This window comes from Natrix helvetica (genome assembly GCF_964273705.1).
Source record: "Natrix helvetica genome assembly, chromosome: 2".
Classification (NCBI taxonomy): Eukaryota; Metazoa; Chordata; class Lepidosauria; order Squamata; family Natricidae; genus Natrix; species Natrix helvetica.
The window spans coordinates 138,884,850-138,899,960 of NC_138552.1; the positions used below are offsets into that span (position 1 = coordinate 138,884,850).

General features: G+C 40.9%; 1 protein-coding gene across 2 annotated transcripts in view; it reads right to left on the reverse strand.

The window, feature by feature from the left end:
* Nucleotides 1-1,076: 1,076 nt before the first annotated feature.
* The window catches only part of SLC23A1 (solute carrier family 23 member 1), a 33,485-nt gene continuing 19,450 nt past the window's right edge, over nt 1,077-15,111 (reverse strand). For both annotated transcript variants that reach the window (XM_081944569.1, XM_081944568.1), the window contains exons 8-15: nt 13,411-13,531; nt 12,549-12,705; nt 9,586-9,733; nt 7,743-7,848; nt 6,388-6,517; nt 5,525-5,668; nt 3,095-3,190; nt 1,077-2,141 (exon numbers count right to left, since the gene is read on the reverse strand). In XM_081944569.1, the coding sequence (XP_081800695.1) occupies nt 1,894-2,141; nt 3,095-3,190; nt 5,525-5,668; nt 6,388-6,517; nt 7,743-7,848; nt 9,586-9,733; nt 12,549-12,705; nt 13,411-13,531 (1,150 nt within the window). In that variant the 3' untranslated portion in view covers nt 1,077-1,893. The remainder of the gene's footprint in view (nt 2,142-3,094; nt 3,191-5,524; nt 5,669-6,387; nt 6,518-7,742; nt 7,849-9,585; nt 9,734-12,548; nt 12,706-13,410; nt 13,532-15,111) is intronic.

Sequence of the window (15,111 nt, forward strand, 5' to 3'; positions counted from 1 at the left end):
GAAGATACAGGAAATCCTCAACTTGCAAACACAATTGGGCCCAGAAATTATGTTGCTAAGTGAGAAATTTGTTAAGGGATTTTTGCTCCATTTTTACAACTTTTTTTGCCACATTTCCTAAGTGAATCACTGGTTTCTCCATTGACTTTGCTTGTCAGAAGTTTGCAAACGGGGATCACATGACCCAGAAACACTGCAACCATCATAAATGTGAGTCAGTTGTCAAGCATCTGAATGTAAATCACATGGCCATGGGGATGCTGCAATGGTCATAAGTATGAAAATGGTCATAAGTCACTTTTTTCAGTACCGTTTTAACTTCGAACAGCCACTAAGTGAACTATTGTAAGTCGAGGACTACTTGTACTGTATTTTAATAATGTAAGTCACTGTTCTTCAATGTGCTGCACTTCATATGTTCTGAATTATAATTCCCTTCATGTACTTCAGCACATTCTCAGTAGTCAAGCAATTGCAGGGAACTGTAGTCCAAACAATGGGGGGGGGCATTAACGAGGACTGGCCTTAAAAATTTCACATTGAGAAGCCATATAGCTGCATTATTATTATTATTATTATTATTATTATTATTATTATTATTATTATTATTATTAATAATTATTATTATTATTATTATTGTTCGTCCTTGTCAAGTATACAAAATACTTGACATGGTATGGGGTATAATAATAATAATAATAATAATAATAATAATAATAATAATAATAATAATAATAATAATAATAATAATTGTTCGTCCTTGTCAAGTATACAAAATACTTGACATGGTATGGGGTTTGGGCCTCTTTACATGTCATTCAATCTCAATCCAAGCTACCTTCCCACCATGTTAATGGCGAAAGATGCTAAAAGTTTACTTTGACAATAGGTCCAGTTTCCCATTTCCTTTTTTTTTAACTACTAAACTACCAGTTCAGATTTCTTAAAATTTCCTCTTAGGTTTCATCCTTTACTGGTTGTCTCTATGAGACAAATATGTTAATGATTGTAAAAAGATGGATGCACCTTGGGTGTTTGCACCATTTCATATGTCATATGTTTATATATAAAAGCAATTTGATTCCTGGAATCACATCTAATACATGTACTTGTGAAGAAAATCTTGATAAGAGTGTTCTTCAGATTATCTAACACCTATTCATATTTTAACAAAAGTTTTTTCTGACTTACCGAAGCAAAACTGCTTAACCTCAATTTTTGATTCCAAATGTTACGGGCAATATTTTAGTTCAGCTATTACCCCTAAACAGTAGGAAAAAAATGTTTATAGCACAGTCCCAACAATTGATATAATTTGCTTCATTACACAATTGACAGAAATTGACAGAAACAACCATTGACATAAATATATATATTATTGTATTTCACAGACATTACACTTTTATGGACATTGTTGTCACCACACTCCCCCTCTTTCCCCAAAAAACCTGGTCAGTAAAATCAAGGTTTTATTTGCATGTGAGTATGAATGAATGTCACATAATTAGGACTGGCTGCAGTAATTTGACCTTGGATCACACATGGTCAGCTCCATCAGATCCGGACTGTTAAGATCTGGATGGGAAGAAATAATATTTTGTGTATCTTTTTCATCTACCATCATCTGGATTTTGTGGCCCACATCTGGCAGTCTTCAAATAAATGTCTTCCAACATCAAGAAAATACCTGCTTTCCTTCTAAACTCACACTGGATACTTACAAATCAAAATGAGCAAAATTATTGCCTCTGAGTTAGTGAGTTTCAATAGTGCTTCAATAGTGCAAGGTCAGTCATTGACCTTGACTGATCTGAGACATTTTCACTGGGATAGGTTCAATACAGTTTCTGCAGTCTCTGTTGTTAACTTTTCATTATACAACGAAGAACCCCTTCAAACCTTGGTACACATCCCTGATTCATCCACTGTATCGATTACTTGTTCTGATATAGCAGGATCTTTCTTTGTTCTTGACTTAAAACCTTTGAAAACTGGGCACACTGGTACATACTTTAACCAGTGAGTCCTTTTAATCAGACCCATCCCAAATGGAAAATCGTAACTCTTCAGTTTTGCAGATTCGTCACTGTTGGCATATGCTCCAGCCTTCCACTGTACTAAGCCACGTTCCTCTTGAGTCCCTTGAAAAGAGAATGTGTATTTCAAATCAGGTGGTTTTGGAAGAAAAGTTTCAGTCATCTAATTTCTTCACAAAAGAAAGCTGTGCTAATAACATGTCATGAAGTAGAGAGTTACACCATGAGATTAAAGAAATGTAAAAGTTGAAATTAACTTTCTGAGAAGAGCACGGTAGTTTTTCCCGTGATTTATTTATTTATTTATTTATTTCTTGGATTTCTAAACCGCCCCCTCTCCCAGAAAGGGACTCGGGATCAACGGTATTAAAAGGAACAGAAGTGTCTGCTTTTTGCATCCCATTCCATAAATCAATCAATTGGGTACTGATAGGAAATACATAATTTGTTTTCAATATGGTTTCATTACCTAATGAAGAACTATGTAGCAGGTGGGAAGTTACTATCCTAAATTCCAGGGAGATAGTTATGATACCACAAAAAACAACTTCCAGCCCTTTAACATTTAGCATATTGTGGCATGAGCTTTTGGTAGACTTAAAAAACAATTAGTTCTTCAAAATCCTTGCCATAATAAATGTTCTAGCCTTTTATGATGCTACGAGGTAGTTACAAAATTAAAAGGCCAATGTTATGAGACAGGACTGCAAGAATCAAATTTTAAAATATTCACTACATCTATCAGGCTACAGTATTAGAAGATTAAAATGTTGAGAACCATCTACTTCCTAATATATCTGGTAAAGCAGAAACAAAAAAAAAATGGTTATAAATACAATACTTGTACTAGTTCTGTATTTTCTGCCACTGCTATGTATGAGGTACTATCTAGTGTAGTGGCAGCACTAATGCAAGTAACCAGAAAGCAGCGAATGATCAAGTATAGCTCCCAGTGATCAAAATACTGTATATATTATTTTGGATGAATTTTGGGGCTACTTAAATCCTTCTGAAATACAGGCTAAACACTTCAAAATAATACAGTGAAACAGGTGTACCTGGAACAGTGTTGTCCAATATAAATGCAATGCTGCCACCAACAAACATTTCTGTGGTTAAAAGCACTCTTAATATCTGGTCCACTTCAGCAATGCCTACAAACAGTAATAATTTATAGTCCAAAATATGATCAAAATATGCTTTATACTTTTTCATTTCTGAAATGTATCTTTGTTATATTCCTCACTTTATTCCTTTTTTGGAGTAGGAAAGGCTATATAAAGCACAGAAAAGAAAAGGTAAGCAATGCAAGATATAAGTGACAGGAAAAGGAAGGGAAATATACAGTAGCTAAATCAGGCTTAGCCAAACACCCTTTCCTACATCTCTTCAATCTTTCTGTCCTTATTAAACCACCCATGCTGACACCATGTCCATGCAGTGTGTCACTCTGGCTTTCGTTTTGTAAACCTCTCTCTTGGAGAATTCCATCAATTTCATCCATCTATGACTTTCTGGGTCTCCCCCTTCCTCTTGACTCATTCACACTTTGATTTGATCCTCATTCATTCACTTCATATAACCAAACCACCACTACTACATAATTCTAATATAATTGTTGTTCAAGGTTGATTCAGCACCCATTCTCTCATTTTGCTACATGACTATCTTAAGCACACCATTCCAACTGCACCTAGCTTTTATGTTCACCTAACCTACCCAACTCTCAGTTTCATATAATAAAGTGAGCAGAGCTGTTGTATGTAGTCATTTTCACTTCTTGTGTCATGTATTGTTCTCAATAATATATGCTACCTGCAACCTTCCAACCAGCATTTGCATATCTTAAATTTCTCCATCTGTTTTTCCATCTTATTCCACCAGGACACACATTAGATACATATCACTTTTTATCATGTATAGCAGGGGTGGGTTCCTGTACCTGTCGGTACCGCTTTGCTCTCGCGCACGCCACACATTGCTCACACATGCACAGTTGACTCTAATTTGTTCTGCACACATGATGAGAGCAACTTTTGCCAAAAGCACCAAAAACTGGTTCAATTACTGTGCTTGATTGGCCTCTCCATTCTTCCTCCATACGCTGGGTCCTTGGTTTCCAAATGAGATGCAAAAGTTGCTCTCATCAGAAAAGAGAACTTTGGACCACTGAGCAACAGGACTTTGGACCACTGTGCTTCATTAAGACCAGGGTCAACGCAGCCGTCTACCAGGAGATTTTGGAGCACTTCATGCTTCCTTCCGCAGACGAGATTTATGGGGATGCTGACTTCATTTTCCAGCTGCCCATACTGCCCAAAGCACCAAAACTTGGTTCAGTGACTGTGGGATTACTGTGCTTGATTGGCCAGCAAACTCGCCTGACCTGAACCCCATAGAGAATCTATGGGACATTGCCAAGAGAAAGATGAGAGACATGAGACTGAACAATGCGGAATAGCTGAAGGCCGCTATTGAAGCATCCTGGTCTTCCATAACACCTCAGCAGTTCCACAGGCTGATAGCTTCCATGCCACGCTACATTGAGGCAGTAATTGCTGCAAAAGGGGCCCAAACCAAGTACTGAGTACATATGCATGCTTATACTTTTTAGAGGTCCGATATTGTTCTATGTACAATCCTTGTTTTATTGATTGCATGTAATATTCTAATTTTTTGAAATGAGCTGTAAGCCATAATCATTACAATTATGACAAATCACGGCTTGAACTATCTTGCTTTGCATGTAATGAGTCTTATCTCATATATTAGTTTCACCTTTTAAGTTGCATTACTGAAATAAATGAACTTTTGCATGATATTCTAATTTTTCGAGTTTCACCTGTACATATTCTCTGCCTAGCATGAAAATAGACTTGTATTTTCCAAATTATGCAGGTTGTCACCTTTTGCATCTTTTTGATCTGAATTCTGCCAAACATTTTCCATGCTACATGAAATAAATGGTAGTTTTTGCATTGACTCTTAATAACTTTCCTTTATGTAGGGCAGAGATTTTCAAACTATGAGTTGCGGTCCCCCGGGGACCTAACCCTAACCCATCCATAGGATGCAGGCAGCGTGTGAAACCACACCCCCTCCAGTCCATGGAAAAACCTCTCTGCACAGAACTGGTCCCTGGTGCCCAAAAGTTTGAGGGCCACTGCATTTTCCAGCTTAAATTATTGCTATTGTTTTTCATAACATTCACTTTCCAGACACCTCACCAATTTGATGATTCTTTTACTGTACTTAAAATATGGTGGGGTTTCCTCCCTCTTTCTCCCTCTTAGTCCAGGATGCTGACAATGACATGTTGTGAGAGGGCAACTAGGAAATGCCACATGCTAAACAACCTACAAACCCGAAGAAGAATGGAATAAGATTCAGAGTTGCTCAAGATGAATGGGGAAAGTCCACTTCTAATCTCAAACAGCCTGACAGAGTTCTCATATTTCCTTAGGCGAAGACTCTTGAGTTTTCAGTACCTGTATTGATAGCATTTGGACGTGAATCTAAATAGTTTGGAACGGTAAGCCCAAAAAACATTGCAAAACCCAGGATAAAAAGATTGCGGGAGGAATTCATGTCCACAAACTGCAGATTGGAGAGACCCACTGCAGTGATCATACCTGCAGAAAGAAAGAAAATGTTAAAACTAAATAAATATATTGATGGGGCAGTGGTTAGAATGCAGTATTGCAGGCTAACTCTGCTCACAGCCAGGAGTTCAATCCTGACCAGCTGATTGACTGAAGGTTCAATCAGCCTTCCATCCTTCCAAGGTTGGTCAAATGAGGACCCAGATTGTTGGGGGCAATATGCTGACTCTCTAAACTGCTTAGAGAGGGCTACAAAGTACCGAAGCGGTATATACTGTAAGTCTAAGTGCTATTGCTATATAAATATATGGCTAAACAAATAAATGGAGGATACTTGAGAAGGGTAGTTAAGCCCCAAACTAAAAATCAGGCAGCAACAAAGACCATAAAAATGATTTCAGCCAACTGATTTTTTCCTGGATGTGGTTTTAGCATAAGGGTCCCTGGGTTAAAATCCGAACATGATATGAAGACGAGGCTATCCCAGAAGTGCAAATTAGAGCTCTTATGTGGAGACAGTGTACATTACACCCAGGTGTTTTAGGAACAGCAAATATTTAGAACTGGAAAGCAGCAGGGGAAGTAGAAGTTTACCCACAGTTTCTTTTTAAGTGGCGCTTCCCTCCCATTGCTGCACGGAATTGCAAAAATAACATTTTTCAAAGTAAACAATTCATTTCAACCTTGTCTTTCAATCAATCACAGAGTTGCTGAGTCACTTGACACAGCTATTTCTACAAATGACTTACCAAACAAAGTGCAGAACATCCCTCCAAGGATGGGATCAGGGAGGGAGGCAAACAGAGCAGTAAATTTGCCAATGGTTCCTAAAATAAGCATGATTCCTGCACCATACTGTACCACTTTCCTGCTGCCCACCTGTGGAGGAAAAGCAAGAGCACAAATAATCAACATATGTTCATTATTCATTATTACGGTTTGTCCCACAGTCAGCTAGATGTACACATTGGATTTGGCATTTTTGTCTGCCCATCGATTCCTTCCCAAGGGCCTGGGATAGGCAGATGTGGATGTTTGATGGAGTTCCAGAGATCATTGGAGGATGTAAGCTGTTCCAAGTAAAACTCCCAAATAAAGTAAATTATTATGGTTTGTGGCACAATCAGCCAGACGTTCAGTATTATAATTATCTGTTCACAATAATATCATATCACAGCTGCCAGTTTTTTTAGCTGGTTTTGGCCTTCATATGCACTGTTATTATTATTACTCTGTATATGCTTCATCTTCGGCTACATTTTCTGCTGTCTCTACTCAACGTATGAGTCATGCTTGCAGGGACACACTGAGCCCAAAAGGACCTTTTGCATTTAATACCATCTGGCACAGACAAGCTTTAATTTTTTTTCAGTGGGATTTCCAGAGTGCTTTCTGAGCAAAATAAGAGCAGCAAACCCATTTATCTAGAACAACAATTGTCCCAGCTGCTGTCTCTGGTCAGTCCGGCTTCAAGCCAAGCAGAATGGTGACACATCTCAGAGGAAATTTCCCATTCAAATTACAGGCGGTGCACTTGGAGTGAAGTAGTTCAAACCTGCTTAGTTGGTGAGAAACGATGCTCCTTCCAGAGGCGTTACTGATCCCCAGTTAAGAGAATGAAGAAGGCGAGTCTCTGTCTAATCCAAACCCTGGAGAACTACTACCGATCTGACTAAGTGTTTTTCAGGTTAGCTGAATAGCCTGGTCTGCTCCTGCCGTTCCTTAATTTTTAGAAAACAGCAATACTCTTAAGTTAACTTCTGCAAAGGTGGCAACAATTCTGCATACTGAACTGGGCCCATGATATGAACAACACCGCACCAAAAATGGGCCAGACTACCTTAATGCTGGAGCAAAAACATCTCTCAGGAATCTAGAATGGCGTAAGTGCAGCTTGTTTATAAATGACTTCAGAATTCACCCTACAAAATTACCTTGTGATGCCAATATAAAATCTATCTATCCCAGTTGAAGATTTTTGCCCAGCTGCTATAAACGGAAGCATTGTGCTTCTCCCAGTGCACAAGAAGAAGCAGGCAGCTGTATGCAAATCCACCAAAAGCCTAGAAACAGAAGATGCTATCTAGTAATGTAAGGGTGGTACCTTGGTGATGCCCAAGACGCCAATATTTGGGCTGGAGGAAGTAGAACCGTTGCCAGTGCCCAGCAACCCAGCAATAACACAGCAGATTCCCTCTGTAAAAATGCCTCTGAGGGGAAAGAAGAAGAAGAATCATAAGGATTGGTGTTTAGATGTTCCAAGTCTCTCTCCTAGCAATGTTAGGGTGATGCATTTCAGCTGGTGGATACACAGCAAATTACATGAAGATCTTGTTAAACAGTTTAAAGGACTAACTCTCAAAAATTAGAATTAAGAAGTAGATGAGGATCACTTGCTAATTAAGCCAGATACAATGTGTCCATCGTACACAGATGTGGCTGTTTTGCATTCTCATCACCTATTCATCCCATTCCCTCACCTTGGCAGACAGAAACCATCTGATTAAAAGAGAGAGAGAGAGAGAGCAAATCCTGCCTTGCCCCACCCAATATGGCATTTATGATATGTCATCCTGCTGATCATAAGTCTTGAGGATGCCATATGCAGGTAGCTGCCATCTCCTGAACTATTGGAAACAGCAATCGAGCGTATAGCACCATACAGACCTACTGCCCACCCACAGGCACTCACAGAGATAACAGGTTCCCTGATTAGATACCTTCCTAAATCCCTCTGGCCTGATGGCTCAGTCTTCCTGGGGTAATATTCTACCTCTGCTTATACCACAAACAATCCATTAGTGTTTCATACACCCACAGGATTCAGCATTATCAGTTCTGAATGTAACTGAATATAACACACACCCAGTGGTGTGTGTGCATTAGAAAGAAAAGGGTCCACTACTTCCTGAAAGATTTTCAAAAGAAAACCCACAAGAGACATTTTTTAGCCTTCAGTTAGAATTCAAATATTGACCGCCTCTTTCTTAAGAAAGGAGCAGTTGCAATATTTTGCTTTCAAAAGCAGTGAAACAAATCTTGTCTCTTGAAACTGTTCCGAGAAACAGCCACTTTGACCTACTGGTCTGTGTTGTCATATGCTGATATGACAACCTTGACCAGGTCAATTGCAAACCTCACAGCTGTATTTGCACAATATTGTAAGCCCTTTTATTCTAGTCTTGCAGCAAAGTGGGGAAATTGTTTGTTTTGATGGCTGACTTAGTAAATCCTGTGAACCCAGCCTCCTTCAATGTTTACAGTTCAGGGTAGTCTGCTTACCAAGAGAACAAATTAATTTAGAAACTAGGTGAGTTGCAAGGCTATTTGTGTTGTACACATTGAGTAGATCTCAAGTTTTAATCAGTAAAGTGAACTAGCAAAGCTGTTCTATCTCGCACCAGTTGTGCATTGTGAATGTCAGAATGAAATATGCACGGGAAATGGGAAAGATGGGCATTTCCAGAATTAAACTCCCTAAAACATCACCCAAAGAGTGATTCAGAGGCAAACATAGTGGAAATACTGAATCTTGGAATAATGATGGTAAGATATTTTTCACAGTCTAGAAAACCTTGGGACAAGGATCTCCAAAGATTGGGCAGAGTATAACAAAAGGAAGGCCTCATGAATATGTTAATGAGTCAGTGTGCTTCCATATTGAAAAAAAATATTCTCAAAATCCTTAAATATTTGAGTAAAGAAATCAGCATTTGAAGTGTACCAAAAATGGACATTAAAAAAAAAAAATCAAGTTTTTCCAATTTCCCCCTTCTGAGTCTGACCTTTGGCATCACAAAATGAGAAACCATTTTTTCTAAGACCTTTTAGCTATCCTCCACAGTTTTTATACAAATGTGCTTAAAATAGTACCTTTGTTTCATCAGTGAAAAGCAGAACAGACACTTGTAAAAAATATACACCTCTCTGAGCCAGATGCATCCTACCTATTGATGGCATGGACTGGTGGCGGGGGAGCGCCTGCAAGTCGGGCGCAAGCATAATAATCTCCAATGGACTCAATGATGCCAGATAATGTAGCACTGAACATTCCCAGCACAGCAGCTGCAGTCACTGTGGGCATCCCCCACTGACCTGGGAAAACAGACAACACAACAAATATCAGCTGGGCTGTAAAAATCTGGAAACCCAGATTCGCGCACGTGTGTGTGTGTGTCTTTTCATCACACTCAAGATCACACCAGCCCATATGAATTATCTGACAAATTATTTAAACCTGCCTCCAGGGTGAAGCACAGCATGAAACATTTCCAGAGTGTACCAGAGTACCAAAGGTAACAGTAGAACATCTTGGGATTCTACCATACATGTGTATATGTATAAGGTCTTTTCCCGTGTAAGATTGAGATTGTCTTGGCAATGTTTCAGCGAGGTCTCACTCGCCATCTTCAGGTTGGGTTTTGGGCTTAAAGTGTGATCAGAGCTGCCTTCTTTCTATAAATTTTGGTGTGTGTGTGTGGAGTGCTGGCTTTGTTTCAGTAAGTGGAATGATTGGCCATGTGGTTGTATCATGATTGGTAGATTGGTGCTGATTGGTGTTGGCTGTGTGTCCATTGTTGTTTCGTGTTGTAACGGCCTGGGTGGTGGGTGGGGCTCATTTGTTGACTAGGGCTGGTTTCCAGATGTCTGGTAGGTGGGAAGTATCATCATGTTTATTCATGTTGTGGGGGTGTTTCTCTATTTCGATAGCTTCCATAATTATTCTCTTGTTGAAGTGTTCAGTTTTGGAGATTAACCTGGTTCCTTTAAAATTAATTTCATGTCCTGTAGCTTTAAGGTGCTGGAAAAGGGAGGAAGTTTTTTCTTTTTTTCTTACTGCGTTCTTGTGTTCTGTGATGCGTGCATTTATTCTCCTGTTCGTTTGTCCTATGTATGTTGCAGGGCAGATTTTGCATGGTATTTCGTAGACTCCTTGGTTTTCTAGCTGGATTTTGTCTTTGGGGTTTCTTAAGATGTTGGCTACTTTTTGGTTAGTGTTGAAGGCTGTCTTGATATTGTGTTTGTGAAGAATTTTGCTGATTTTATCTGTGGTGCCTTTGATGTAAGGGAGGAGGGCGATGCCGTTGTCCTGTTCTGTGTCTCGGGTTTTGGGAGGAGTCTCCCTTTGGATTAGGTTGGTAATTGTTTTTCTTTGGAATCCGTTGGAGATTAATACGTTTGTGAGAGTGTGTAATTCAGTTTTCAGGTGGTCTTTGTTGGCTATGCGTTTGGTTCTGGAGATGAGGGTCTTGGCTACAGAGTTGATTATGCAGGGTGGTGATGGGATTTTGTGTTTAAGTAGCGGTTGGTGTTGTTGTTTTTTCCGGTAGATGGTGTGTCCTAGGGAGCCATTGGGTTTTTTGTGGATTAGGACATCCAGAAAGGGAAGTTGGTTGTTTGCTTCTATTTCCATAATGAATTGTAGGCTGTTGAGATGTGTGAGGAAGTTGTCCAGTTTTTCTTTCCCGTGTGGCCAAATCACAAAGTATATAAACCCTTACGATAGAACTCCAAGAAGTTCTACTGTTACCTTCTGTATTACACACACATACGGTATATATCTTGGGATTCTACCATGGCTGTGTGTGTGTGTGTGTGTGTGTGTGTGTATTGTACACACAAACACACACACATAAAAACACACATATAAACACATACGTTCTGCTGTTACCTTTTGTAGTATATGTGTGTATGTTTGGTGTGCGTGTGTGTGTGTGTGTGTGTGTGTGTGTTACAAAAGGTAACAGTACAATACACACACACAACAGTACAATGCACCTGTGTGTGTAATCCCCCTTCCCCAGTATCCATGTTAGGAAGGAATGAAAACAGCAAAGGGCAAAGGAATGGAGGTAAGAGTGTAGATACATCATTTTCCAACTGTTATTTTGGAGGATAAATGGGATTATTGAAGGCTAAAAGACATGAGAAAACCTCTCCTTTTCTCCAGGTCCACCAAGATTTAAACTCCCACATGCAACGCATGTCTCGGGGTGTAAATGGTGACAGGAGGTTTTGGGACAGCATAAGGCGCTCTCCGGAGAATGTACTCTGCTAATCAGCCTGTTTCTGGAAGGGCCTGGTTGCAGGAAGGGCCTTAGCACATCAAAGGTAACTATTCCATCACAGGCTGAACTGCTAATCCATGTCTGTCAATCCCAGGGAGATCCCTTCCATGGGAAGGGAGCATGTAATAGCAGATAAAAGGGGGAAGATCCTGCCCATTTTCATGCAATCGACAAATGAAAGAGAAAAACAGGGAAGGAGGGATTGGAGATATGAAGGCATCAGACCTGTTTTCAGTGCAATCCTGTGTGGTTTAGCATGTCATATGGACACATATTCCATTGCTCCCTCCCAAGATTGATGTGAGGCAGTGACGTGCGGTGAGGTTTATGGCTGGTGAGGCTTGTTACGTCATCAGGAAGGCGGGGAATTCTTAGCAAGGTGCCGGCCATGACTCGGTTTCCAGGGTCCTTTCGCGAGCGAGCTGGCAGGGAAACGGTAGCCGACGGTCCAAAAAGTCCGTCCTTTTGCGAGCAACTTCCCGTAAACCTGCTGTTGCTCAGTGCGAGGAAGGGAGCCGCTCGCGCATGCGCATTCGCCCTGGAACCATGAGCTCTGGCGTCAGAACCTGACAGAAGGCGGGGAATGGGACCACGTGTGCAGGAGGGAGGCTGAGGCTAGAGGAGCCTCCTGCACCTCCCTCTGTCCTGCACACGTGGTCCCATTCCCCGCCTTCCTGAGTCAACATGAAGGGGACCGTGGCTCACGCAGTCACATTCCCCGAGGCTCCTCAGCGCCTTTTCCCTTTTTTTTTCATGATGAGAGCGGTGAGGCTCTGCCTCCCCTGCCTCCCCTGACCGCACGTCCCTGATGTGGGGTGAAGAGAACCGTAAGCCCAACTTACAGGGGTAGGGAAAACGGAACCAAGGTGCTATGGACAAGATTTCTCCTCTAGCATCTGTTCTGGCCTTGAATCCGTAGGCATTGGCATCCCGAGGAAACACATCCGTCACTGTCAGAATGTAACAAAGCAGCCAGACCACCAAAATGGCTAGTATGATCTGAAGAGGAGACACACGGAGAGTCAGAACACCATCATCTCCCAGCTATATATCCACACTGAAAACAAGTCAGGAAGCAACTGTCGGAAAAGAATGTGGATCTCTAAACTATTGTCCATCTACTCAGTGCTACCCTGCCTAGTTTTCACTTTCAAGACTTCTGTAATCCAGTCCTGGGAATATTTATGTTGCCAATAAATCCCATAGAGCTGAGGGAGCTTTATTCCTGGAGAATTGTCTAAAATTGCAGATTGAGAATTTTAAATATTCGAGAATGCAGATTTGAGTATTTCAACCAAAATCAAACGTTTGTCTTAAGGATCTCTTCTACATTCCTTCCCCTTTACTCCTAACACATGTGCACAATTGATTGGCAAAAGCTTTTACAATCCCCCTCTCCTTGTTACATTTAGTTTAAATTCATTCCCAGTCTCTTCTTTGTCCCATTTTGCCTTCTTGATGCATGGGAAGTTTCTGAGACAATTGACCTTTATCATGGATAAGAGAGAGTACTGCATGTGAATGGATTATTTACACATGCTCAGAGTAACCTATGCAGAGGAAGAATAAGCTGTTCTTGCCAACTGATGCAACGGGGGAATCTGGCAGGATAAAAAATCAGCAAATTCTGATCATTTTTTTGGGAGGGGGGGGAGTACAAAATGTGCCCACAATGAAATGATGAGTAAAAGTCAATCTCCTTACTGGAAACATCTTGAAGATCTGTATCCGGATCAATATGCAGCCTTTCCCATATTTATACCCAGGAACAATGAAAGAAACATTTCGTAGGTACTGAGCAAACAGAACAATTAAAAAAATAGACCTATTCAAAGGAGAGAAAAGATATGAGTGAACAGATTAGGAGCAATTGGATGCAGATACCCTGGGATCAATTTTCAAATTGAATTTATTGGATTATACATAGGTAATTATTTATCATGAACTTACCATTATTTAGGCCAGTGTTTCTCAACCTTGGCGACTTTAAGTCTTGTAGACTTCAACTCCCAGAATCCCCCAAGCCAGTACAGCTGGCTGGGGAATTCTGGGAGTTGAAGTCCACAGGAGTTAAAGTCGCCAAGGTTGAGAAACACTGATCTAGGCATTTCCTTACACAAATCTGATACCTTGCAGTTATATTAGGACTACACCTCTCCAAATTCCAGCTGGCAGAGCAGCAGCTATGCTTATTAGAAATCTTGGGCTGGAAATGATTTGGAGGACATCCCATTAAAAGAAGGCAGATTCTGCCATTTTTAATAAATCACCAGTTGGATCAGCAATCTGTCCCATGAACTGGCCCAGAGTATACCCTGGCTTGACAACTTCAGAGAGCATCTGATTTGATTTTCTGATTTGTGCTGAGTAATTTTACAAAAGTACTTCATTCCCTCCCACCAGCATGTCCCAAAACAGAGACAAGTGTGTGAAGCTTAACACAGGTTCTTTGTGAATTTGCATCTCATGACTACATGATCTTTTCTATAGGCATATCTAATCTTGGCTAACTTAGCTAACAAGCGTACTAGTTGAGAATCATGAGAGTTGAGGTTCAGCAGAGCCAGGATTTTGGCTGGCAGGTTTAGAATCTTCTGACTGTGCTCATCATTCATCATCCATGGGCAAGTCTGTCATCAGCCCAGTGGTGGGTTGCAGGCGGTACACCCCGGTACGGGTGGAGCCTGCCCAGAGCACCAGATACCGTTCCGGTACGGTGCTCCAGAGGGCCCACCCGCCCGCCTGAGCTGCTTACTGGTCTTTTAAGTCTTCGATGCTTCTGCGCACGGCACGTACAGCGCCTGCGTGACGCTCCAATGAGCAGCTGGAGCGTCGCGGAGCCTCATGGAGGCGCTAAGATGCATGCGTGCACTGCACACATCCATGTGGACGACACCGGGCCCATTCCAACCGTACTGCTTGGAATGGGATCCGGAACCCACCCCTGCATCAGCCTTAGAATATTGATGCCCTGAGAGGTTAAGGAGCTTCAGTCCAAGTCCAGCAGCATTCAACTGAGACCTACTGAGGTCAGAGCAAATATATGAAAAATGTATCAGTTGGACTTGGGCAGAATCAGATAACTGTCAATGCTTCCTTGCCTCTCTAGAGTGACAGAACCATAGTGAACCAACGGGTAAGTATAAAATGCGAGGTTCCAATTTAAGCCCATAAAGCAAACTTCTCTGAAGTCAGTCAGAATCACAGAGAATGAATGTGGCAACTGAAAGGTTCATAATATCGACTTTATATATTCTACTCATGATCCCTTAACCATTAATTCAGCCACCAGCACTCATATGTGGGTTGTTCCTTAATTTGTAAAATCATGTGGCCTTTCTTTGGTCATAAATTAATATATAGCAGAACTGCAGAGCTACAAACCCCTTAGGAATGGAGATCAAG